At 47.4% G+C, this 24,575-nt stretch overlaps 1 protein-coding gene across 19 annotated transcripts in view; it reads right to left on the reverse strand.

Annotated features, from left to right (window-relative positions):
* Positions 1-24,575, reverse strand: part of NFIA (nuclear factor I A) — a 349,358-nt gene that overhangs the window by 229,757 nt on the left and 95,026 nt on the right. For 12 of the 19 annotated variants that reach the window (XM_071810108.1, XM_071810112.1, XM_071810107.1 and 9 more), the window contains exon 2: positions 13,627-14,158. In XM_071810108.1, coding sequence (XP_071666209.1) covers positions 13,627-14,158 — 532 coding nt within the window. Of the gene's footprint in view, positions 1-13,626; positions 14,159-19,762; positions 20,141-24,575 lie in introns of those variants that run through there. The other 7 variants (XM_065841941.2, XM_065841945.2, XM_065841939.2 and 4 more) reach the window with 4 other exon arrangements.

Below are 24,575 nucleotides of genomic sequence, written 5' to 3' on the forward strand. Positions count from 1 at the left end.
CAATTAAGAAGAGACTTAAACAAAACACTAAAGCATAATAAAAACCTGACTGCTTAATAGCTTTCTACTTTTAATAGTTGCCTTCCTGTAGTCTGCTGATGGGAGTAACATTGCTCTGCCCAGTCCCTGCTGGGGACGGGGCTCTGGATCCGGGGCTGGATCTCAAATGAAGCTGAGGGTCCCCTGCTCTGGGCAGGACAAACTGCCCTACAGAAAAAAAAAAAAAAGAAAAAAAAAAGAAAAAAAAAGTTTGGAAACGCAAGTTGTAAATTGCAGCCGTCCGACATAGCCAGGCTCTCCCGTCAGCTGCGATCAGTAGAGAATTATTTTCCTGAGTGTAAAATTAGCAACTAATCAAAGACACAAATCACTGCTTCAGTAAGAATTAACCTTTTCTTTCAAAGCTTGGGGCAGTATCAAGAGATCCCATATATTTTGTCACTGCCCCCTCCCTCACGGTCGGCAGCACGCCCCGAACGAGAGGCTGAAACAGCTGCCGAAAGCAACTTGGAGGGCAATTCTATGGGTAAAAACACTTTTGTGGAAGCTGGCAGACAAATCCAAGTTTGGGAAACAGACTAGGAGGAGGGAGACCTCTGTGTTTCTGAAAAGCATCCTCATTTGCACCTCTGGCTGACGAGATTGCTGTCGGCGGCTGTTTGCGAGGCCACGTCTGGTCCCAGTAAGAGGTACCAGCAGCATCTTCAACAGGCGCCTGTTTCTGCTGCCGCTGGGTACCCACCAGTGCAAGTCTCACATCATCTCTTCGACTTCCCTACTCAGTGAGGCTATAGTAGAGCACATGTTTATGCCGACGAAAAAGTAAAATATTTATTAGAAGGAATCACCTTCAACTTCAGGCATTTCATACATGCCCAGATATTGCTAAATCGTCCTTTCACCATGGCCTGTAAATGAAATGGGCTGATCTCCTTGTAAGAGGTGAAGTGTATTTATGGACAAAGTGTACAAAAACCCACAAACATCTCAAGATCTGATCAGCAAAAAAAACATAGAGTGTTACTACAATACATGTGGTTTTGCGATATTTAATAACTGAAATTCGGAACAAATTTGTTGGCCAAGATGGTCTCTCCATCCTCGTGCTATATGTCTCTTTGTCTATTGTTCTTTTTAATACATTGCATCTGTAAAAAAAAAATTGCAACCTACTTTGTACAATTACTGCACTGAAGTCCCAAGCAATCTATCAAGTTGTCATATGTTTTCTTCACATTAAACCTCTTTAAAATTTTTCTCTTTTTTTTCTACATTTCAAGAAAATGCAGGACAAAACTTAGTCGGCCCAAAAAAAGGCAGAGGGAAACATGTCGTTTATCAGGTCTGGGAACAAGAGGAGTTTGTGATACCATGTCAGGAGACCAAATAATCCCCAATGTGGCACGTTAAACATTTGGAAGGTTTGTAAATCAAGAAAATTCAATGCATCGATAAACCTGCAACCAACAGGGCTTCAGAAAAATCCCCTCTGGGCAGGTTCTTTTTATGGAGGTTTCCTGAACCCCTTTTTGGAGCACATGAAAGGGGATGCTGAGGTTGCCGATGGTCCGTGTCCCCTGAGGGAGGGACAATGACAGGGCCGGGGCCCGCGGGGTGGCCGGACACAGGACTGGGTTGGGTTATTTATTATTAAGGAAAGTGCTTTTATCTATTGATGGCACCCAGAAACAATGAGCAGGAACACGAAGCAACGGGTGGGTGAGAGAGAAGGCGAAGGGAAACGGGGATTATTTCAGCTGGATGAAACACTGGAGGGGGATTATTTTGCCTATTAGTTTAAAAACTCTCTGCACTGAGGTCTGAAGCATCTGAGGGACTATCACTACTTTAGAGCAGCATGCAGAAATGTGCAGGTTTTGCCTTAATTTCTCTGATAAATGAGCTCCATGACAAGGGATGAGATAAAGCTCTGCTAAGGATGGGAAGATGGGGATCTCTCTTCTGTGAACTACAGGGAAAAAATTTACCTCCAAGTCTCCCTTTCTCCTTTTTTCCTTCATTGCTTCCTCCAAAAGAGGCCCCAGTGGGGTCAGAGGAGCCCCAGGTACTCCCAGGTACTGCGGCCAGGCACTGGTCACTGGTTACCACTACCTTTGGGATCGTGAGCTAATTCAAAATAAAGGCAAAACATCAAGTGATTTTGGTTTTGAAACACCAAAGCCTTGCTCCCCGCATCCGGCTTGCACCACTGGTCCCACTTCTTGCAAAACAAAGAAATATGTTTAGGCTCCAGGAAATCCCATGTGTTACCGTAACTAATTTGAGCCCAACTGCATTTGCGGTATTGTCAGGTCTTTAGGACGATCCCGTGCCATTCCCAATGTAGGGAAAAACCGTCCGCTTAATTATCTTCTTTAATAATTCCACGGTATGTGATTTATTAAACAGACTCCTTATTTGTAAACAAAATCAGAGCCACAAATGTGCGAAGGGAGTCGCACTTCCTGGCTAAATAAGAGGCAGACAAAGAGCCCTAATGATGCACCAAAAATGCTAACCAAAAATGTACTCTTTAAAAAGATCACCAATTTAATGCTTTTTGTATTTCATTTATCAGCCATGTAGTCATCATTCCCCTCCCTACCACCATCTGTACACACTTTCCCAATAGACCATCACAGCTGTCCCGTTTCTCACACAAACAGTACCTTTTATATGCTTCCCAACTGTTTTTAATAACTGTTCTGCGCACAGCACTGTACTTCCTTTGTTTTCTTTTTTTTTTTTCTTTTTTAAATACGAAAAAGAGATATAATCCAAACAAACAGGTCATCCCAGCAATCAGTATAGGAAGGCAATTAAAATGGTAAATGCTTCCATGGCCGCTGACCCGTCCTCGAGCCGCACCGCGGTTGGAAAGTTCCCTGCAGAAGTTGCTAAGGTAGATGAAGCTTGTTCAAAACGTTCACGGGCAAGACTGTCTCAGAAATCCTTCATCCCTTCTAATAAGGAAATATTATTAATATTAGCTACCGCTTGTGCAATCAGAGAAAGTTTTTTGAGGCTTTCTAAGGACATCTATCAACTCAAAGATACCGCTGCCCTGTGTTTCAGAACTGTGTGGACAGAAACATACCATTTTGGTTTCAAATTCTGACTCATTTCACTCTTTCTGGCATGTCCTGACTTTGTACTGATGGTGTTTGTGCCTCCCCTACACCCCTCTTGTTGTTGGGACCTGGTGCTCGGTGACTCGCAGCAGGGACGATGGCACCGAGGGGTCGAGGACAACTCAGTCCCAAAGCCTGGGCAAACAAAATCGCTTGCAAAAAGCAACACCAGAGAGAGATCCAGCCTGGAATGGGGAGAAAAACAGGACTTTCTCAGAAACCCACCTCAATGGAAAACCTGTCTTACCGAGGGGACTTTCAGGAACAAAAACTCTACATACAATACTTGTATTTTTCCAGGGCAATGCCCCTGTCCCACCCCGTGGCAGACAAACCATCCCAACTGGGTCCCCACCTGCACGAGGGGCACATGGAGGGAGGTCCCTGCGCTCCAATGGGTCCGCAGCAGATAACCCAGTTCTGTGCCAGGAACGGGATCCCGCTTGCACCGTCCCCATCCCGGCGGCTTCACGCCCGGGACTGCTCACTGCTGAGACACATCTCACTTTTTTACAGAAGGGTTTATCCCTAAAGATCATGCGTGTGGAAAACAACAGGCCCACCATCAGCTCTCATTGTGATTTTGACCTCCAGTTTTTGACCAGAAAGAGAAAAGGTGTCCATGTTTAAAGTGGGTGTTGAACATATTATTTTGCATATATATATATATATATCAGATTCATGCAGTCACATCACAAAGAACAGACACCTTGATGATGCACTTTGGAGATGCAAGTGTGCATCTCGAACAGCACTGAGCTCCCTGGCTGGATGTTTATAAATGCACCTGCCAAGAAGAACTTAAACCAGAGCTGGTGAAGCTGATGTCCTTCTCTTAAAAAAAAAAAAGAAAAAAATATATATATTTTTTAAGTCTTGGCCACAAAAATCCCACTTCTTACCTGACTGCCCTGTGTTCTTCTGTGTTTTTTCCAAGCTTTCCAGCAATACCAACCTACGCTCGCAAGGGTTCGACCGCTATCGAGGCTGTTCCTCCCACAGCCAGGCGAGCCGGCGGTAAAGCTTTCAAATGAAATGATGTGGGATTTACTTTCTAGCTCGGCAACAACTACTTTTTGCTTTTTTAAACACAGAAACAAATGTAAATAGGTTTGTTGGCTATTTTTAATGAAGTCCTCATCACGCCAGGAAAAGTCCTCGTCGTCACACAATGAAAGCATTGCAGTGGCTATCCTCCCTAAAAGGGATCCCAACAATAGCTGGGCTTTAGAAAAGCATCCTGATACAAAGAATTCATTCTTCTGATTTACTTGAAACTACTTTGCCTTAAAAGAAAAAAAAAAAAAAACTGAATTAAATTTAAATTTTGCCCTAGGTTTCCAGCATCATTCAGGTATTTGGCCATTTTCTTCCATACCAAATTAAAAGTGTATTGGGTAAAAAGATCAGACAAAAATTTTAGCAAATCTCTTTAGGGTGAAATCTGATCGGCAATGTATTTCTCTATTAAAAACTCTAGTAAGTGTTCTTCTAGACAATAAACATAGCAACTATCTAACTTGCCTTTTGATACCTTTGAAGAGGTTTGTCCCTGTTCTTTCAGTGCATTACCAGGTATTTTGTAACGCATGTGTTGACTTTAAACACAGAAACAGTAATTCAACCAGACACAATGGTTATTATGAAGCTCAGGCAGCTCATTATCTGTCCCTCACACCCAACACTAAACCTGTAGATGCAAAGAACTACAACGTGAACGAGGTTGTCTCGACACTTTGCGTTCAGTTCTTCGTTCTTTCCTTCTCCCGAACCCTTCAGCAGACGCTTGTCCTGCAAACCTTCCCCTCGCTGACTGTTCCGGCTTAGGACCAGCCTGAGCCTAAGAGGGTTGTATGGAAATGCCTCCCTATGATATATTTCTCCCAAGTTTGCCAACACATTTTGCACCTTGTGACGATCCCCATGACTGTGTGGTGGGTTTCCCAGCCTGAGGAACCTTCCTGCTGTCCCATCGTGTGTCACTGAACGTGGAGCGACAGCGGCAGGGACCAGGAGAGGGATGCACAGCACAGAGGATGAGGTGGAGCCGCTCTAGACTTTTAGATACTACAATATTAATATGACAAATGGATGACCAAACAACCGCCTGGTCGCATGTTCACACAAACCTCTCCAGCACAACCGGCTCACCTGGTCGAATAACCCTGCCCTGGACACCCACCAATCCCACGATAATTTAGTGCTTCACTACAGATAGATCTCACCCCAAAACATGAACATGCTGAAACATCCAATCATGTTCTGGCAAGCATGCAAAAAAAAAAAAAGAAAAAAGAAAAAAAAAGAAAAGCCCATGGCAACAAAGACGACAGCTTGCCAATGGCAGCTGCTGCACGCACACACAAAATTAAACTATATTCTTCTGAAAAGGGATATTATTATGGCATTTGTTTCCCCTCACCCATCACCCTCACAAAATAAAGGGGGAAACATCAAAATGTATGAAACACTAGGAGAGGTGGATTAAAAAAAGAGAGAGAGGTGCTGCCCAGAGGAGGGATGGGATGGAGAATACGGGGTTTAACAGGAGATCCAACTGGGATTGGGGCTGGATGAACGGAAATGCCCTGAAATATCGGCTCACCTATGGGCCATGTATGGCACACGCAAGTAAAACATTCAGCCTTCCTACCGCGGGAGGGCCGCGGATGCTGAATCGCACCAAGTTTGGTCAAGCCGGCTCTCGGCTATACCACAAACCTGCACACACACGCTTATGTACGTTAAATAGCATCTGATGATACCTCTCTCCACTCCTTCTCCCCGATGCGTCCCGTGCTGCTCTGTGATGCACGAGATCACCATTGCCTCTCTTGTGAAGATAAATGTCACATCAGACCTCTGACATCATGTATTTGCCAAGTAATTATTTTTGATATCATAAGAGTTGTACAGGGTGCACAATAAAATTAAAAAGTAGAAAGCAAGGTTAATAAGATTATGATGTTGGTATAATAGGTAATGCATTTTGCAGTATATCCTTAAATCTGCCCTCTCAAAACATAATTAAATAACTGTGATTTATATTTTAAAGGAATGCAGACATGCAGTGTATCCTCCTACCCACATATGCTAATTGCTTTCAGCCCCTAAAAATCACACAGTTGTTTGCAGCTTTTCAATCCTCATGTGTAAATAACCCGACTCTGGTCCAAGTTATGAACAATAAACTCCAGGAAACTTTTCGGAATAGCATGTCATTAAACCCGTCTTGATTTTATCTCGCTGACCTAATGGCACTGATGTGAACTGAAGCCTGTGGGGAAGGAGGAACGACTCTCCAGGGCCTTTCACACCAGCCTGAGAGCTGACATTCCAACTCACCGTGACACCAGGACAGTGCCCGGACCGGACAGTGGACACTGAGGACCGGAGAAGGGACCAAGACCCCCTTAGGAAGAACCGATGGATGTATAAGCCCAGGACACCCCCTCGCCATGGGTCTCCGTGCATTGCGGCTGTGCAGGGACAGTGGGCGACGTGCGCCCAGACATTTCTCTATGGGTAAAACCCAACTGCGCAGCTCTCCATTTCACGCTCGCACGCAAGAGCCTGGCACACAAAATGGAGGCCCCCGTGTGTTTTACGGGCAGCCGCTACAAATCCAGCCCCAATTCACCCGCGCTACAGGAGCCACGTCCTCCTCCTATGTGCTGAGCCATGATGATGCCATGTGGAGCGATGCTAGCTAGAAAAATTACCAAAATATATATATATAAATACGCTGTTATCTCTTCAAAATTAATTGCACTGTGAGGAGGGGATTGACCAGGGCCCTCTCTTGCAATTGGGAATAAAATGCTGCAATCTCCCAAAAACTTGCTGGGATAAAACTGCCCCACACATCACAGGCACCATGATCCGCATGCTGATCTCTGACGGGCTTTTTGGTGGCTACCATTATGTGGGGGATAATTCGCGATAACCAAAAATGAAATGAATGAAGAGCATCCACGAACGGAAAAAACAAAGTGACTAAAACGAATTTTAGCCCACGGACAACACTTATCTACCAAGAGCCCTCACTGTTGCAAGGAAATCTTCAGGGTTGGCTGCTGTTAGGAGGCTAAAATAATTTGCCCTGAATTTACAGCCTGTAATTTAATCAGCAGCTCCAGCCCTTGACTGCATGGAAGGGAGCGGGGGCAGAGCAGGAGGATGCCCCAAAAGCCGTCCTGCTGGGGCAGTCCCCAAGTCCCAGAAAGTCCACGTTTGGGACATGTGTGGCACAGCCCAGGCTTTTGGGGATGGATTCAGGATTTACGGAGTTTGTTTGCTGGTTGCGAAAGCCTCGGCCGGAGCCTGAACCCGAAACACTGAGGAGGAGGAGCTGTGAAGAAGCTCAAGGCACGGAAAGTAAGGGATGCCCTTTCCTTTACATCTGAATGGGGAGAAAATACATAATTGTAATAATAAATAGCAGGTTTTATGAACAATTAGGATTCCACTGTCTCTTTGAAGGGTTTGAAAAGCTGACACGATGTTTTGGGTTCTCCAGATTCAGCTTTGAGGCCTCAACCAAGAGAAACATTCAGCCCCGCTGTGTACAGCAGTGACCACAACAAAGATTGTGGTTTCTCCCACACTCGCCTTAAATAGATCTAAATTAATGCTATTCATCATTGGGTGGAAAAAAAGGGAAATATAAAAGTGCAGTCGCTTGTAGACAAGCCAGCAGCGTTGGGCAACTTTCTTACCATTCAAAAACTTCTCCTGCTTCTGCAACTTGGAGCCCGCCGGGTCAGGGAGGTGTGGAAACAACACACCCTTATATCATCACCTGGGAAACATCCTGGGCATATAAAATACGCCTTTATCCCGTGTTTATTTGTTGCTGCTGTTGTTGTTGTTGTTGTTGTTGTTGGAGAAAAGGGAAAGCTAAACCACATGACTGAACTCCTGCCAGGAGTTCGTGATAGAGCAGAGCGTCCCGAGTGCCGCACCAGTTAGTATCCGAATTATCACGGATACTCAGCGGCTCAGTTACAACTGCACGGGGAAAGCAGTTGTCCCACCTAAATCCTGCTTCTGTCAGCTCCCGCCCTGCCCGTGGCTGCAGAAAGCCCTGGGGTTCGCTCCCCGAAGCGCAGAGTATCGCTAGATGGAGATTATCTTTCCGCACCACGCGGGGTGTGCAGATCGATGCGTCCCGTGCGCGCCCGTGATAGGCGGGTGCGTGAAATTTGGGGTGTCAAGGAGCCGTGGTTGTCACCTCCCCACTCTCCCAAATGAAATACAGACCCAGACTCCCATCACTGACTTTTTATGGGCACCTTTTATGAGGCTAAAGCACTGCAAAATCTGCCTTCTCCTGGTGTTCCTTGAGGGCAGAAATACCGCGAGATGTCTTAATTTTACTTTTTTTCTTTAAAACTACAGGTGTCTCACAGTGGTAGAAATTAATGAAGAAAACACACACACAAAACCACCAACCTATGAGCCCCCAAACATTAAAATCTCTGCTGGACACTGAACTGTTCAGGTTCCCCCGGGCGCGCGCAGGGATCGCGTGTGAAATACCTGGTGCAAAGCTGGACGAGTATATTTTGGTAAATGTAAACTGACTGCAAAAATGCGTAGGGACTAGTAACGCCACAAAACTTAAAGGCCCATTTTGGATGTATGCTGGAAGAACCACGGGCTGGAATTAGGCTTTCAAAAGCCTTATATACAGAGGGAATGTCACGGATGCTTTAAAAGTCTTCAGATACGTGTAAAAATAACATATATATTACACATTATCTCCACAGAACAAACACCATTTGAAATGTGCCCCTTTAAACTACCATTATGGGCTGTCTAAAGAGCATTTTGGTTGAAACTTGGGAGGAAAGGAAGAAAAAAAAAAAACAAAACCCACTGATCTTACACCTGCTCTTTAGCAGTGGGAAGTGGGTTCTCAATCTGTTAACATGACCATCTGGCCAATCTGCATATCACGGCTATCTGGATTACTGTACGATGGAATGACAATAACATAGCCAAAACAAAAGTAAAATGCATCAAAAACTAACAGTAGCGCAGCCCTTTTGATTTTAAATTAAATAATAAGTGTGGTATCACAGCAAAGCGAGAAAGTCAGCTAAATAATTAAAAATGAGCTTTCGCTGCGGCATAATTAAGTAAACAATATGGTGTGTGTTCCTATATGAGCCGGCAATAGTTTCCAGCGTCGAACGCCCCACTTTCGCAAAGCAGCTCTTGGAGTTGGAAATGCTGCAACAGCTTTTTTGGGTGCCGTGCGGTGTCGTCAGGACACCTCTCGCATCCCCGCAACGCGCCAAATCGGCTGCGGCTATTAACGGGATTAATGCAGCAACAATCAATACCAATCGTACTAAAAGATTACGTGTACCTTTCGGACTACCTCTGCCGGTGTTTTGGCTGTCTGCAGCCGTTTTCTGCATTAACCAATCTTGGGGTTATTCCCATCAATGCCTCTTTGCGGCGGTCCAAGTAGAAATATTTTAAATCAGCCGATGGGAACATAAAATGGGTCTGCTTAAAGTTCAAGGTCGTGTGCTATATACTATTGCCCAGGCAATTACCCACAGAGAATATTTAGACGCTAAGTAAATTTTCACAGTCGCAGGAATAAGATCGACTCCTTGCATCTTCGCTGGCTTCTATTTGAAACACGAGCAAAAGAGTGAACTCACGCAAATAAAACCCCATCCCCAGGTTTTCCTTAAATTTGGGATTTTTAAACGTCCTTCTGAAAGATTAAAAGATTTTCTCTGCCACAAATACCTCGCCAGCTTAATTCTCGCCCGAAGCGCATAATGTTGGCCATCCAAAAAAATAAATCAGGCATCGCAGCATCGCCTCCTGGCCTGCCAGCCAGCTCCGTCCACTGGAGAACTCTCTAAAAACTGTGACCTCTCACTAAATTTAACTACTTCCACTGCCAATCTCTTCTCCAATCTGATCACATTAGCAGAAGGAACTCCAAAGCAGTAAAAAAACTCCAGAAAGTTCTCGGTTGAGTGCCTACTAATGAACAAAGGTTAACTTTATCTAAAAGGTCAAATGCCTGGTGGCTAAGGTTGTGACCTTAACAACTTAAATTGTGACCTTGCCACGTGCCTAGTATATTGTAGATTCTGATACAGATCATCTGGTAAAGGACCGGTCATAAATTAGCTTTACTGTTCGACTCCCACAAAGAAAACGGTTTGCCACAATGGTTTCCAACTTGTCATTTGATACAAGTGGAGAATAAGTGAAAACTAAAAAGCGAACCCAAGTTCAGGGTGTGAAAATGCCGCCTGCTTTTATTTAAGCAGATTAGAAACTGCAAAGTGAGAGTAATACTCTAGATTTCAATACATTTTTTGGTCAACCTCTAATTCATAGAACACCTACCTTCCTTTGCGTTCCCCCCCCTTTTTTTTTTTACTAAAATGACATGTAGTTTGCCTATTTGCATATTTTTGTTTTCTCTTTCTAGCCAGCTCTTAAAGAGAATAATTGATTTCAGTTGCTTTGTAAGAAGCACTATTTAAATATGTGCACATGTGTTCCCTTACAGATGATAGTGCCTACTGAAGAAAAAGCATGGATTCAAAGCAATAATTATTGTACATGTTTAGAAGGAAAGGGACAACTCGCTGTCGAAGTCATCTTGAATACAGGCATCTTGGAAGAGAATATTACCCCCCCAAAAAAGAAGAAGAGTGCTAAAAAAATTAAAAAAAAAAACAAAAACAACAAAAAAAAAAGGAAGAAAAAGAGAAGCGAGCACTATGGGTGAAAAGGTCACAATGGTTTTGGCACGTATCTTCAAGCACGTTTCGGAGTCTGTGCCTCCTGCCAATACTGGCAACTTCTCAAAACTTTTAAGGAGGTAAAAACATTGTTTAGTGTTTACAAATCTTCTGTACTATAGCAGATGCTTGTCAAATCCGCTATATGTAAGTTGACCAGCCCCTACCTAATATTTGTACCAGCGACTTCTCCCTTATAAATAAGCGGTCCATATATTTGGGGAGCGAGGTCTGATGGAGTTCGAGACAAAGGACCCTTAATTTATTTTTTCTTTTTTTTTCTTTTGTGATTTTCCTGTTGCGCACCCGGCACAAGCTGCCATTACTGCGGGTCTGCGGGAACCAATGGCTGTCAACTTGGCCAATGTTCAGGTGTAACAAAGACTGCTGGGATACATCGGAGGGGATAAAAAAACGGGAAAAAAAGGGGGTTAAAAAAAATCTAGCCTATACATGAGGCTTTCGGTACACCTCTGTAAAGCAATATGGATGGTGATCACGCTGTGCTACCTCCTAAAAACTCATTTTGTCCCCCTCCCCGGTGAGGTTTAGCCGGGATACGCCAGCGCAGGCGACTGCATCGCGAGCACAATGCGATGCGTGCAATCAGCAAACAACGGCCAAAAAAGCCAAGCGGTGAGGTCTGCACGAGCGCGTTACCGCTAACACAAAACCACAAATCTAACCCCCCAAAAACGAGCCTAAGCCTCGCACTAAATTTCCACAGCAAACGTCTAGTCCAAAGAACAACTAGTGCAATTGCTGCCTGTTGACGATGAAGGTAGAAATAAGAGTTCGCTATCGAGGCTATTGTTTGCCAACAGCATGCTGATAAGATGGTATATGCCTAATCACAATACTGAACTTTAATAATGTCTCTGGCCCAACTGTTACAGCAGGGAGAAGATCCCTTTAGGCTCCCCGGAGTGCTTACACCCCTGGGTTGGGTCCTTTTCTCCCCATCCTACATTTTTGTGACCCTACACACAGGTTAAACCAAGACTGTTGGTTTCTATTAACAACTTCTGTGCCTGGCAGAAGCTGCTTTTCATTTAGGAAACACAACATGGACCAGTATTTACTGGCACCACTCTCTATACAAGTCTAAATAATAAAAACCCGTGCGCCATGTAGCAGTAAACAGTGGTTTTCAGTTGCATCGAGGCACTTTAAGCACATCACCCCGCTCCGATGTGCAGAGAAGGAAACTGAGGCAGACAACAGGGATGCGGGTCTCTGGTCTCCCCGGGGCCGATGATGGAGCAGGAGGGGTCCCACACCACCCCAGCCCAAATCTCCCTTTGGTTAGCCATTAATTGGTAATCCTTCCTTCACCGTGACCCATAATAAAATCGCAGAGTAAATAAATAATTTTCCACAATATTTGCCTACCTCCCCTTTTGCCACAAACACGCAATATGACTTACCAGCTCGCACCGAAGTGCAAAGTAAATTTCGCAGCTTATCTGTAGGAAATACCATGAGGATACTCGAAAGTTATTTCTGAACAGGGATCGTACCCGTAAAATCACAGCGGCAACACCGCTTATCGCAACAAGCGCTGCGGGGACTCGGCACAGAAAAACTTCAGAGTAGCCAAAACTTTTCACAAGCCCCCCCGAAAGAACGTGGCACTGGGAATGCAGGCTCCCACTGCTGCAATTTGCTCGGTTTTCTTACCAATATGTATTTATATAGTAGTGGTTTCTACGAATATGATTCCTCTCTGCTCCTCTTTTTTTTCAGCCTGTCCAGCCTCTCAACTTTTGCAAGTCAGGCTGAAACCCAGGAGAACCTATATATACTATAGGTGAAACCTGGGGCTTAGCACTTCACATGCACGCATTTTTCTGCAATATAATCACTCAGGAGAAGTTCAACAGCACATTATTTTAGCCAGTCAACCTGCTACCCATCCTCTGAGCACACCGAGTCGCTCTGCAGGCCGGGTGTACTCTGCGCTGGAGTCAGAGATCTCAAGATTTTTGTTTTCATCGCATGCAAAAAACCATCTCAGCCTCTCCCATAAGCACAATATTCTCAAACCAGGAATTTGCTTCAAGACCTGCCGGGCTTCTAGGTGTATAAATTGCGATATTTCAGGGAAGTTTAAACACCTCCCTTTCCCCATAGGGTTACCAGGGGGTTGTTTTGTGGCCACTCAGACCTGATGGCTGTGTTTGCTACCGAAGGACTGTCTTCTCCTTTCCCTCTGAGCACAATCCTGTAGGATTTATATTCCCCATTCCTGTGGGGTGAGGATACCTGGTACTCCTGATCCACAGGCCTCAGGGACCTGCAGCCTTCTCAGGCTACTTTGTGCATAACATATACAAACTTTTTTTTTTTTCTTTTGTTATTTTAAATCATTAAAATCTATCTGTTTTCCCCCAAAATCAGGATAAGGGAAGCTGCACCCAGCTGCGATCCCTCCTAGGACAACATTTAGCATAACACCTGTGAAAGATGCCCAAAACGCCATTAACCCCAGGAAAACAAGAGCCACTTTCATGCGGCTGCACCTTAAAAACCCATGAAAAGGAAAGAAAAAATGAAATAAAAACGGGGGCAGTTTTGGCACTCCCCTCGCCCTGGGAGGGCGATCACCGGCATCCCCGCTCCCTCCCCACGCAGCCGCCACCGAGGCACGGCACCCGGCCCCAAGATAAACCGAAAAGTTGTAGAAGGTGGTATAGAAAAGCACTTACCTGCTGCGTGCACAAAGTATGCCAAATATAAATCGAGTTCCTTAACAGAAACTCCTATATGGTGGGGCTGTACGCACAGCCCGGGGTTAGAGCACTGTGGGGACTTTACAAGGCGCTCGCCATCAGTACTTTCGAGCGGAATACCTTTAAATAAAATCACCATAACAAGGTCCAACCTCCAGACCTTATCTGCCTGGCGAAGGCAGTCAATTCTTCTCATCTTGCCCTTCTGGTCTGGATTGGAAAGAACGCAACACGGAGGCTTTTTTCCTGTGACTGTGAGAACAAAATCCTCCCGAAATTCAGGCCTGATATCTTTCCGGAGCTTTGCCAGAAGTCTGGATGCCCATTTTTGCTTTACCTCGGGTTTTTCACTTAGCAGTTCATCCTTCACGGCTCTCTCTTCCTCTTTTGACATACGTTTTTCATGTTTTTTGAAGTATTTTCTTTTTCGGGCTTGCAGGTTGAACCACGTGTATGCAAACGCTCGGACGTGAGGCAGAAGTGCTTCAATGAAGGGATGAAATTCATCCTGAAAAAAGTTACAGAGAAGGGTCGATGTCACCGAAACCATCAACAAAAAAGCCTCCAGAAACAGGGCTTTCACGAGGGTGTCGAGGTTTGCAGGGATGGTGAGAATTAGGAGGGCGATTACGTATTTTATGGGCTGCGGGACTCGCACCCCTCACCGATCGACCCCGCTGCATCCCCGCTTCACCTCACGCCCACCCAAAACCGCTGCTCCCACCCCAAAAAATCAGGGTCCAACTCGAAACAAGCACCCAGCCAGAGACTGTGCAATGATTGGGGCCCCTTCCCCCAAATTCCATATCGTCTTAGGGAAAAAAAACCAAAAACGGAGAAGGAGTTAAAAGCAAAATAACCCGGCTGCGAGTCCACTGTCGAGCGCGTATCTCCCTTTGCTCTCTCCCTGACCCCGCTGCTTGCGGTGTAGCCAGCGTTTGCCCGCCAATTTGGCAAATCCTAAACATTTGGATGCCAATCAATGTTTGTATGGGGAAGCCTAAAGTATAGTAAAACTTTCCCTAAGATATATTTGGAAATAGCAGCAGGCAGTATAGTAGAACGCCAGTAGAGCTGCGTGTACAAATACAATGAAGGGTGGTTTTCTCTGCGTTTCCTAAAGGGAGAGGGGAGTAGAAAGCAACGTGGCCGGTTTGGAGGTTTATCCCGTGTGCTCAACAAAAACTTGCGTTAAAATCCTTGAAAATCCAAGAGTGACAAATTAAAAAAAAAAAAAAAAAAAAAAAAGTTTGGTTTATACTCAGTCAAAAAGAAAAAAATTAAAATCTGATATTCAGGGATATTAGGACAAGCCAAACTCTGAGCCTTTATATAAAATAAGAAAAACTGACAAGCGCGGTAACAGAAAATCCTAGCACGACTTGTGCAAATACGCAGAGTTATTTATTTTTTCTTTAAACGTTGTGTCATTTTTTTTCACGTGTTTAAAAAGAAATGCCCTACTTGGAAAGTTAGTTTGGCCATCCAGAGACACTGCTTGCTTTGTGTAACGATGAGTTAAAGATCACCCCTCTCCCTTGGCACTAAAATAATCACGATTAAAATTACGCTGACAATAAAAAAATGCGAGAAAGACCCTGCAATTTAAAAAATAAATATACATATATATATATATCCTCAAAAAGTACTACATAAATCAGCGAGAGAAATGAAAACATATCATAATATACTGTGGCCACGCTTCTTGTTTTTCTCTGAACAAATGAATGACCGGACTCCAGGCTGCACATAAAACCGTATAGAGCCCGTGGGGCCCGATCCGGCCCCGCGTGCTGGGGACGTCCCTGATCCAGGGCCCGAGTTCCTCCTCTTCTCAGGATTGGGCCCTCCAGGAGGGAAAAATCAAGGACTGTGTGCAGCACTTCCCTCAGCATGGCAAAAGCCAAGGGAATTTTTCAGATTAACTACCTTTTTTTTTTAAATTTTTTTAATTATCCCACGGAGTACATTTTCTACCCAAATCATTTCAGGTCGTGCAAATGCTGTGATTAAAACAGATGCCTTATGACCTTTCAACACCTTATTTTAACTTGCATTTTCTTCTCAAAAATTAGGAAAAAAAATGAGAAATCAATAGTAGAAATATCTATCAGCAAAATCCTGTCGTAATTCAAGACCTTCTGCTGACTTCCCAAAAGCTTTCACTGCACTTATTCTGAGTGGCCCCTGAACTGTAAATACTTAAACCCATAGGTAATACCACAGCATTTATTTTTATTTTAAACACAGATTGCTGAAAACTACAAAAAATGGCACAACATATTTCATTATAGCACAGCAGAGCGGTAATAATCACAACTACTACGAATCATTATTAAAATATAAGCAGGTAAAATAAAGTAAATCACTGTAACGATAGGCACATTCCTCCTTTTTTTTTTTTTTTTTAATTCCCCCCCCCAGCTGGAAAAGATGACGGTTTCAAATTTCAATAAAGTTTAAAAAAATATATAAAAATTTTTAAAAAAATCGCTGTGAGTTTGCAGTCGGCAGATTCAAAAAGTGAGAGGAGGCACAATCCCAGCACATGGGGCTGGAGAAACAGCTCTCACGGGGGGGGGGGAGGAAAGGAAAGAAAAATAAAAAGAAAGAAAAATATAAAAACTACAGGTCCCTACAAGCTATTAAAAATAATAAACCCTCCTTTCTGATCACTCCTGTCCTTCCCCTTCCTCACTCAGGGAGAGCCAAGGAAAAAAAGGCCTTTTGTCAAGTGGAAGTTTATCTGCGAAGGGACAGACAGCAGGGACAGACCCACGGCGAGCCAGGGGAGCGCTCCCAGCCTTCCTGCCTTCCCAACACGTCCTGGTACATCCTGAAATATTTCAACTTTTCTGCTTTAAGCAGCGCTTTGTCCTGCCTGATCTCATGTGCTCGGGACTTTTTCGGCTCGACGCTGGATGCTGTCCAAGAGAGAGTCGCTGTAACCTGCGCTAAAGCTGATTCCTACGATGTGAACCTGAAAGGGGAGGTGAAAACACCGCCAAAAAATAAAAATAAAAGAAACCAGAGCACTTTAAAAGACTTCAAGAAGGAGAGAAAGGAAAAAAAAAAAAGAGGGATGCTTTTTGGTGTAAAGTCAGGGTCAGTGGCTGAAGTAAATGCAAAGCGCCGCTGCTCGGCGCGCGAGGTGTGCACGTCCCTATTAAAGCCCAATGTGTCTTTTCAAAATGGTGTTCGAAGAGAAAAGGTTAATGACTCATAAACAGACCAACTTTCAAACTGTCTTGGTAAACACGCCGCTCCGTAAAAAAATCGCACCGCTTCAATCTCGGTGGCGAGGTATGAGCAAAGTCGGAGTGGAAATAAAAGCACTCGGGGCTGATCAAACAGAATTGGGCTTGATGCAGGGACGGTGGGGGGGAGCAGTTTCTGCACAATACAATTATTTATTTCAGTGTTATTACAGCCTTCCTCCCCCCTAAAAAAAGTTTTGGAAATGTGTCAATGCTAGTGTGCTAACAGATGTGCAGACTTGTCTGCAGCCTCCCTGCAAAATATCCAGATTTTCAGTAACTGGTGGAAAAGGAGATGATCTTTGCCTTTCCCCAAGTTCGCTTCAAGGGAAACTTCCAAAGTATTTGATAAAGATGTTTGCTTCCCTCACCTCAGCATTTGATGGGCCACCTAAAAACAAAAGACACCAGAAAACTAGGAAAGAGAAAATAAAAACTTTTTGTCTTTTCATTGCACCACTCTCCAAAGTTTGAGGATACAGCTCTTCCGAGAACAGCCTGTTTCTAAGCAGCACCTAAAATTTGGGCCGTACAATTCACTACAGCTCATACCAAAGTTTTCCTCTGCTCTTCAGAAAGGTGTAAAAAAACCAAACAAACAAACAAAAAAAACCAGACAAAAAACCAAACAAACAAAAAAAAAAATTAAAACCCCTTACAACAAAAGAGCCCCTAAACTCAACCCAAAGGCGCCTGCAATAATGTAACACTGCAAAGGAGTCTTTTGAAACAATATATTTTTGCTGATCTTTTTGAAATTAAGCCAGCTACAGCAACCCTTGTTAATATTTTTACAATCCATTTGCTTGTAAATCTATTAGGAGATGTGCATATGTTCCCCAACTATTTCCTAGATCTTCAGCAGATATGTAAATGGAACGATGTTTAGATTTTTCCTGACAGATGATACAAAATGCTTGTGCCATTTCAGTTCCAGTGCCTGGATAAATATGCTCATAACTAGGATTTCTGTTTGTTTTCCTTTTCTAGCCCACTTTCAATAGCTTCCCTTTAAATCTGACCCAAAACTTCAGACTGACAAAAAAGAAAAAAAATTAAAAATCTCTGTCCCAAAGCTTGTTTTAATAAAAGCTCCTGAAATTAAAAATAAGAAATCGCTTGCAATTGCTAAGGGCTCACTCCCCTTTTCCACAAAAAACAACAGAATCACTCAATTGATCCTTCGGAGGGAAGAGTTTGTCTGGAGGCCTCTAATCTTCGTATTACTTTTCCAAACGTGCAACAAGAATGCGAGATTTTCACAACTGAGAAATAGCACAGTGCATGGCTTTTTTTTTTAATAAAAAAAAAAAGGGGGGGGGGGGAGGTGGACACGACAGACACTGGGATAGGGAGCAGCCGGCCCATGGATTTATTTTCTCTCCTTAACGTGCAACTGGGCCTACTAAACCCCAGCAGCTCCACGTGCAGATGCAGAGCGATGCGGAACGTCGCTGGTCCTGCGAGGAGCACGTTGCTGTCCCCCCTGCAGCAGCACAACTGACAAAAACCAGGTATTTTTCAGAGTTGAAATCGGAGGCGCAAACTTTGGCCAAGGCAGAGCACGGAGTTGTATCTCCGTCCTCTGCAAACTCCCTCCGCTCCCGTTCACCTCCTGCCTTTAATCAAGTGTACGGTTTTTAAGCCAGGTGGAGTTTCATGCCTCGCCAGCCTGGCTTCTCCTGGCAGAGCACCCCAAAATCTGGGGGAGGCTGGGGAAGGAAGGGGGATCACAGTGATGGAAGGGGATGAAACTTTTGCAGCTCTCGAGGGCTGCCTGGGAAGCTGCCTCCCCTCTCTCTGCATTTCCTCGCCTTTTTCTCGACGGAAAGAGCCTGGAGAGGCTTTCTCACCGGGAGAAAAAAAATATTCAAATTAAATTAATAAGAATAATGTAGACAAAATCTCCTGCAGGAGGAAATAATCTGGGGTTTGAGTCCACCACAAAGCATTTCCTCGTTAAACCATTACATATCCTGCTAATTGAAGGTGTGTAATTTAGCGTCCTGCAGCAGTGTGCGGGGTAAAGGGGGGGTCGGGCAGCGCTCCGCGGTCGCGTAGCTCGGGGGCACCGCAGGGCAACCGCCATCCCCCGGCCCCCGCGCAGCCCCGTCCCGCCGCAAACGAGGGACGCAAAAGTTGCGCCGAGTCCCGCGGGGGACCCGATCCGCGGGCGGGAGGATCGCGGAGGAGGGGGGGATCACGACACACGCGGGACAAGTTCGCGGGTGTCCCTCCCCCTCCTCTCCCCGCTTGAAGCGGCCTCCGCGGGGCTGCGCGGGTGCGGAGGACACTCCGCACAGGGGCGGCTGCACCGCGCCGCACCGCGGGTGCGCACTCAGGTGCGGGGGGACGTTCCGTCTCCGCGTCCGGGGAGGAAGCGCGGAGCCAGTCGGGTCGACCCCCCCCCCCGCCCCGCCACCGCGTAACCCCGAATGCGGAGCCGTGCGGGGGGTGCGGGCCGTGCCGTGCCTGGCGCCCGGGGCTGGGGAAGGCGCAGAGGCTGGCAGCGCTGCCCAGGGCGCGGAGCGGCGGTGCGGGGCGCGGGCGGCGGCGGCGGCATCGATCGCGGATGACCAAGCACGGCGGGGCCGTGCGGGGCGTCCCGCAGCACCGCGCAGCTTTCCCCCCAGCCCCCCAACCACCACCCCTCTTATTAATTAAACCATTAATAAGTAGGCGCCATTAGCCATGTGCCGATACAAATGGCCGTGCGGGAAGGAGGTGGGGGGGGTGGGATGCAAGCGAAAGGCAACAAAGTTAGTTTCGGCGAAGCTGCGTTTCTGCCCCTTCCCCGGCGCGCACACACGCACCCCCCGCAGCGCCGGCCCCATCGCGCCACGGCAGCCGCTTACCTGGGTGAGACAGAGCGGAGAATACATGACTGCTGCGGGGGGCTGCGGTTTGGAGGTGTGCGTGTGCGGGGAGAGAGGGAGAGAGAGAGGGGGAGAGAGAGAGAGGGAGAGGGAGAGAGAGGAGGGGAAAAAAAGAGAGAGAGAGAGAGGAGAGGAGGGGGAGCCCCGAGCCTGCTTCTTGCTTTCACATTTCCAACTCTGCCAAACTGCAGCCAGCGCGGAGCCGCTCCATGAGCTGAACTTTAACCCCGCCTCGACTTTCCCGCACTACGCGCTCGGCATGCCTGCCCTGCGCGCCGTTAAAGGCATAGCGCACGCTGCGCGCCCCTCCGCGGACCCCCCGTTCCGCGCCCCTCCGCGCCGCTCTGCGCCGCGCCGCCCCGCTCAGCGCTGCTCCGCGCCGCCCGCCCGCGGGGGCGGGGAGGGGCGGGGAGGGGGCTGCGGCGCCACCGCCTCCCTCCGCCCCGCCGCCCCGCAGCGCGGGCAGCCGCGGAGAGCGAGCGGTGGCGGGCTCAAAGTTTTCTCCTTTGCGGGTTTTTGTGTGTGTTATTATTTTTTATTTTTATTTTCGTGGCGGCTGCGGCTCCGCTCGGCCCTTGGCCGGGGAGGCAGCGGGGGGGTAGGGGACGGGGGGAGCGGCGCTGCGTTCACAACTTTCCCCATCCCCTTTGGCACTTGTCATTTTAAATCAACCGCTTTATGGTCAGCGGTGCTTATTCCACTTAAAAAATAATAATATAAAAACGCAGTAATACATAAATCAATATGCACGCCGCATCCCCCCTTCCGCCACTTACTAATAAAATCACTCCTTAAAAGTGAAGCGCTTACAATTAAAAATACACCCGCGCCTCCTGCCACTTCTTCAGCGCATTGTTTTGGCACCGACAGCGTTTGGGTTTGGGGTTTGGATGTTCTCCAGCCCGCTCATGGGGACTCGCAGGGTGTCCCGTGTGTTGCGTCCCCCCTGCCCACCTCCTTGGGAACAGCGTTTTCCACCGATGCTGGAAGCGATTTAGGCGCAGCCGCATCGCTGCGCGGTTATCCGCGCAGCGGGGGCACACAGGAAAAAATCGCATCCATAGGAGGACACAGGGAGAAATCCCCCCAGGCAGCTGGGGTTGGTTTTTTTTTTTTGGGGGGGGTGGGTTGCGCGGGAGCGCCTTGCGCTCCCCTCCGCAACCCACCTCCCCGCCCCCGCCGTCCGCGCTGCACCGTTCCCAACCTTTTGCGGTTTGCAGCATTATCTTTGAGTAACTTTTGGCGCCCTTCGGGAGACTTTTGGCCGCGGGACGGCTGGTTGCGCCCTCTAGGCAGGGGCTGCGGTCAAGTGCAGCCCCTCCGCAGCTGCTGACACCCCCCCCCCCCAAACAAAATAAACGGGGTTGGGACTAGAGCAAAACCACCTTCTCCTCCCCAGCCGCGGTATTTTTCAGCGTTAAACCGGTGGACGCGCAAGTTCTTATTTTTTCCCAACTCAGCGTTTTGTTAAACACGCTTTAAAATAATATTTTTTGGTTTTTTTTTCTTCCCCCTCGCCTTTGTTTTTTTTTCGGGGGGTGCTAAATCCGGAGGTTTCCGCGGCCCCGTCCCCGCGGGGCGCCGCCAACTTCGGCGGAAAAGGGAAAAAAATCCCGAAAAAAAAAAAAAAAAGGCGCGCCCCTCCCCCCCGGGGGAGTTCAAACGTCGCAACACCCACCCCCGCTGCTGATTGGATAGCCCTTCGGCAACGTCACACCGCCCCGCCCCGCCGATTGGCCCCCGCCGCGGTCCGTCACACCCCGCGCCCGGCCGCGTTTCTTTGTGCGCGGCCGCGGCCGGAGCGGCCGGCGCGCACGGAGCCGGCGCGCACGTACGGGCGGAGGGGCGGGGGAAACTGTCAAGCTCAGCGGTTTTCTCAAATCCCTGAAAAAAAAAAAAAAAAGGATAAAAAAAGAGACAACTCCAGTGCAGACACCCGCGCTCCTTCCGCGCCCAGACCCCGCGCAGCTCCCGCCCAGACAATAACTGCTGCCCTCTGCAAAAGCGTGGAAACCCTTTAAAAAAATAAAGTTTAAGAGGCGCCATGTATCATGGACAGGTATAAAGAGTATGTGAGAAACTTTATGGGGCTCAGACGATTGGCTCCGACTTCTTTTTTAATAGCTAAAATAAACTTGCAGCCGTTGGGAACCCGGAAGAGAATAAACGCCGCAGCCAATTGCTGCCTGCCGTTAGGTGGTGATTGTTGTTGTTGGTTTTTTTTTTTCGTTGGGTTTTGGGTATTTTTGGTTTGGTGTTCGGGGTTTTTTGGCTTTGTTTTGTTTTTTTTTTTCGTGGGTACCAGCCGGGCGGTTTCGCAGTGCGGTCCGGCTGCCGGCGCTGCCGCCGCCTCTCCCCGCTCTGCCGGGCGGGCTCCGAGCGCCTGGGACTTTGCAGAAGTTACGAGCGATTCTGCAGCCGCCGGGCTCCGGGCTCCCGCCTCCCACCTCCTCCCCTTCCCCCCCTGTGCCCCCCCTTATTTCCGCAATCGCCGCAATTTGCATAGGAGCCCCGCACCGGGGCGGGCGAGGGAACGACGGGGCTCACGGACATCCCCTACCCCCCGACACAGCGCCCGCCCCCGCTGCGGGCCCCCGGCACCCCCTGCCCAGCCCCTTCCCAGCCGCGGCTTCTCCGCAGGGCTGCTCTGCGGGAATGCGGCGGGCGGGGGGGTGGTGCTGCGGGCACCGAGCGGCCCTTGCACGGGTAATCCCCTCTTGCACAGATTCCCCCCCTCGCACGAGTACCCTCCCCGCATCTGCACCCCCCCGGCATGGGGAACCCGCCCCATGCTTTGCTGCAAAGCTCCTTTGCTGCACGGGTGAACCCACCTGGCACTAACACACATATACACCCCCCCCATAAGTTTGCACGGCCACCAGCCCAGCTTTGCACCCCTCCCCCCTTGCACACCCCCCCTTTGCACACTCCGCCGGGATGCAGGGACTCCCCCCCACCTCCCGGCGGGGCGGCAAACCCTCAGCGGAGGGGGGGAACTTTCTCCCCAGCAGCTCAGCCGTGTCTGGCTGCAAATGCAGCAGCCAAGCTGCAAAGTCTCCAACTTACACGGCACCCCTAAAATAGTCCTGATTTCATCCCTGAAAGGATTTCCTGGCTTTGTGTGTCTTAACTAGCCTTGGCCATTTTTGTAGAATAACCCTATTATTCACAGCTCCGAGGGTACAATCTGCTAAAGTCACTTAATAAAAAAAAAAAAAAAAAAGCAAAACCTTCAAAGGGCGTGAGAAATAAAGGCAAACAAACAATTGTCTGTAGCTCTCAGCTCCCCTTGATCGTGGATACCCGCTTCATTAACAGCAGAAGCATTATATTCTTAAAACTGGAAGCCTCAAGATGCGTGATAAAACTGCAAAATTAATTTGGGGGGGGGGATGGGGGAAAGCAAGTGGATTTGAAGGTTAATTACTATTTTTTTACAACAAAGTGAGACTTTAACTCACACAACTTATCTCATAACTTAACGAGTGGCACAGTTATCCCTCTGAATTTACTGCTTTTAATCAACTCGAGCGGGTATTTCAAGAGCCTGGCATATTGAGAGAGGAAAAACAGAAATAAAGAAAAAAACCCCTCAGACAGTGATTTTCAGTTTCAAGTTCGGGAGCCTCAGCCCTGCGCTGCTGCCAGCGCGGTTCCGTACCCGGCACGTTTTAACCTCCCAGCAGCAGCTCTGCTTTCTCGGTTACCTCCTGGTGACCCCTCGAAGGAACCCACCGATTCCCAGCGGTCTGGAGACCACAGGTTGGAAACCACCGGTTTTGCATAAACTTCTGTTATTCGGCGCAGGCTTAGGTTACGAGGGTTCCTCGCAGCAAATTGTCGAAGGATGATGTGTGCTGCATAAATTAAAACATCATGTCCCCCTTGCCATGTGAAAGCATTATTAAAAGAAGCATAATAAGGGATTTCCACCATGTTATCAAGCGTACAAAGAAAACTCCGAATGGGAGGGATGGCTGTCATCGGGGGAGAACAAGCTGGGATTTTGGAGAGGCTTGAGAAGCGCTTTGAATAGCCCATCGGTTGGACAAGGATCAGCCCTGACAATAGCCAGTCTATACGTGGTACGGCCTGTTAACATCCAGCAGCAATCATTAAAGGCCTGATCCTGATAACGGAACTCTTGGGGGCCCTGAGCGATGTTGGCGGCTTTGGGGTGCCATCCCTGGGGACCATCTTCGCCTCACTGAGAGCCAGAAACCCCCAAAATAACCATGGGCTCAATCCTAAACCACCTTTCCATTGAGACCTTAGAGTCACACGCTGCGATGACCTGCATCTCCAGAGCTATTTGGAGACTTAAATCCCATTACAGTCGATGGAAATCAATGCCCAGATGTTTCCGTGTCATCCCACGACCCGCTATGGAATTAGCTACAAATCCCAGGAGAAACATGGTAGAGGAGCGATTGGTTAGTGCTGTGTCTAACCCAGTCCTGCCACCTTTTATGAAAGTTATATATCCTGAAGATACTAAAAATGAGAGTCTGTAAGACTCTCTCCAAGAGCTTGTTTTATTATTCAATGCATACACAGAGAACTGAGCGTAGCAGGGTTTTCTTCCTCACTCTGAAGGCTCCAAATCCTGATACAATACGAACATCGTGGTCGTGCGAACGCTACATCACCCTTAACCAGGAGGGCAGGTGGGCAGAAGGTTCCATCGCCAAGCTCCAAATTTCAAGGTGTAGTTTAAATAAGCAGGCTAATGCATTTGATGGAAAGTCTCACCTTGCACTGCTAAATAAGTGTGAATAATTATGGTTTTCAA

The sequence above is a fragment of the Patagioenas fasciata genome, chromosome 6 (assembly GCF_037038585.1).
Source record: "Patagioenas fasciata isolate bPatFas1 chromosome 6, bPatFas1.hap1, whole genome shotgun sequence".
Lineage (NCBI taxonomy): Eukaryota > Metazoa > Chordata > Aves > Columbiformes > Columbidae > Patagioenas > Patagioenas fasciata.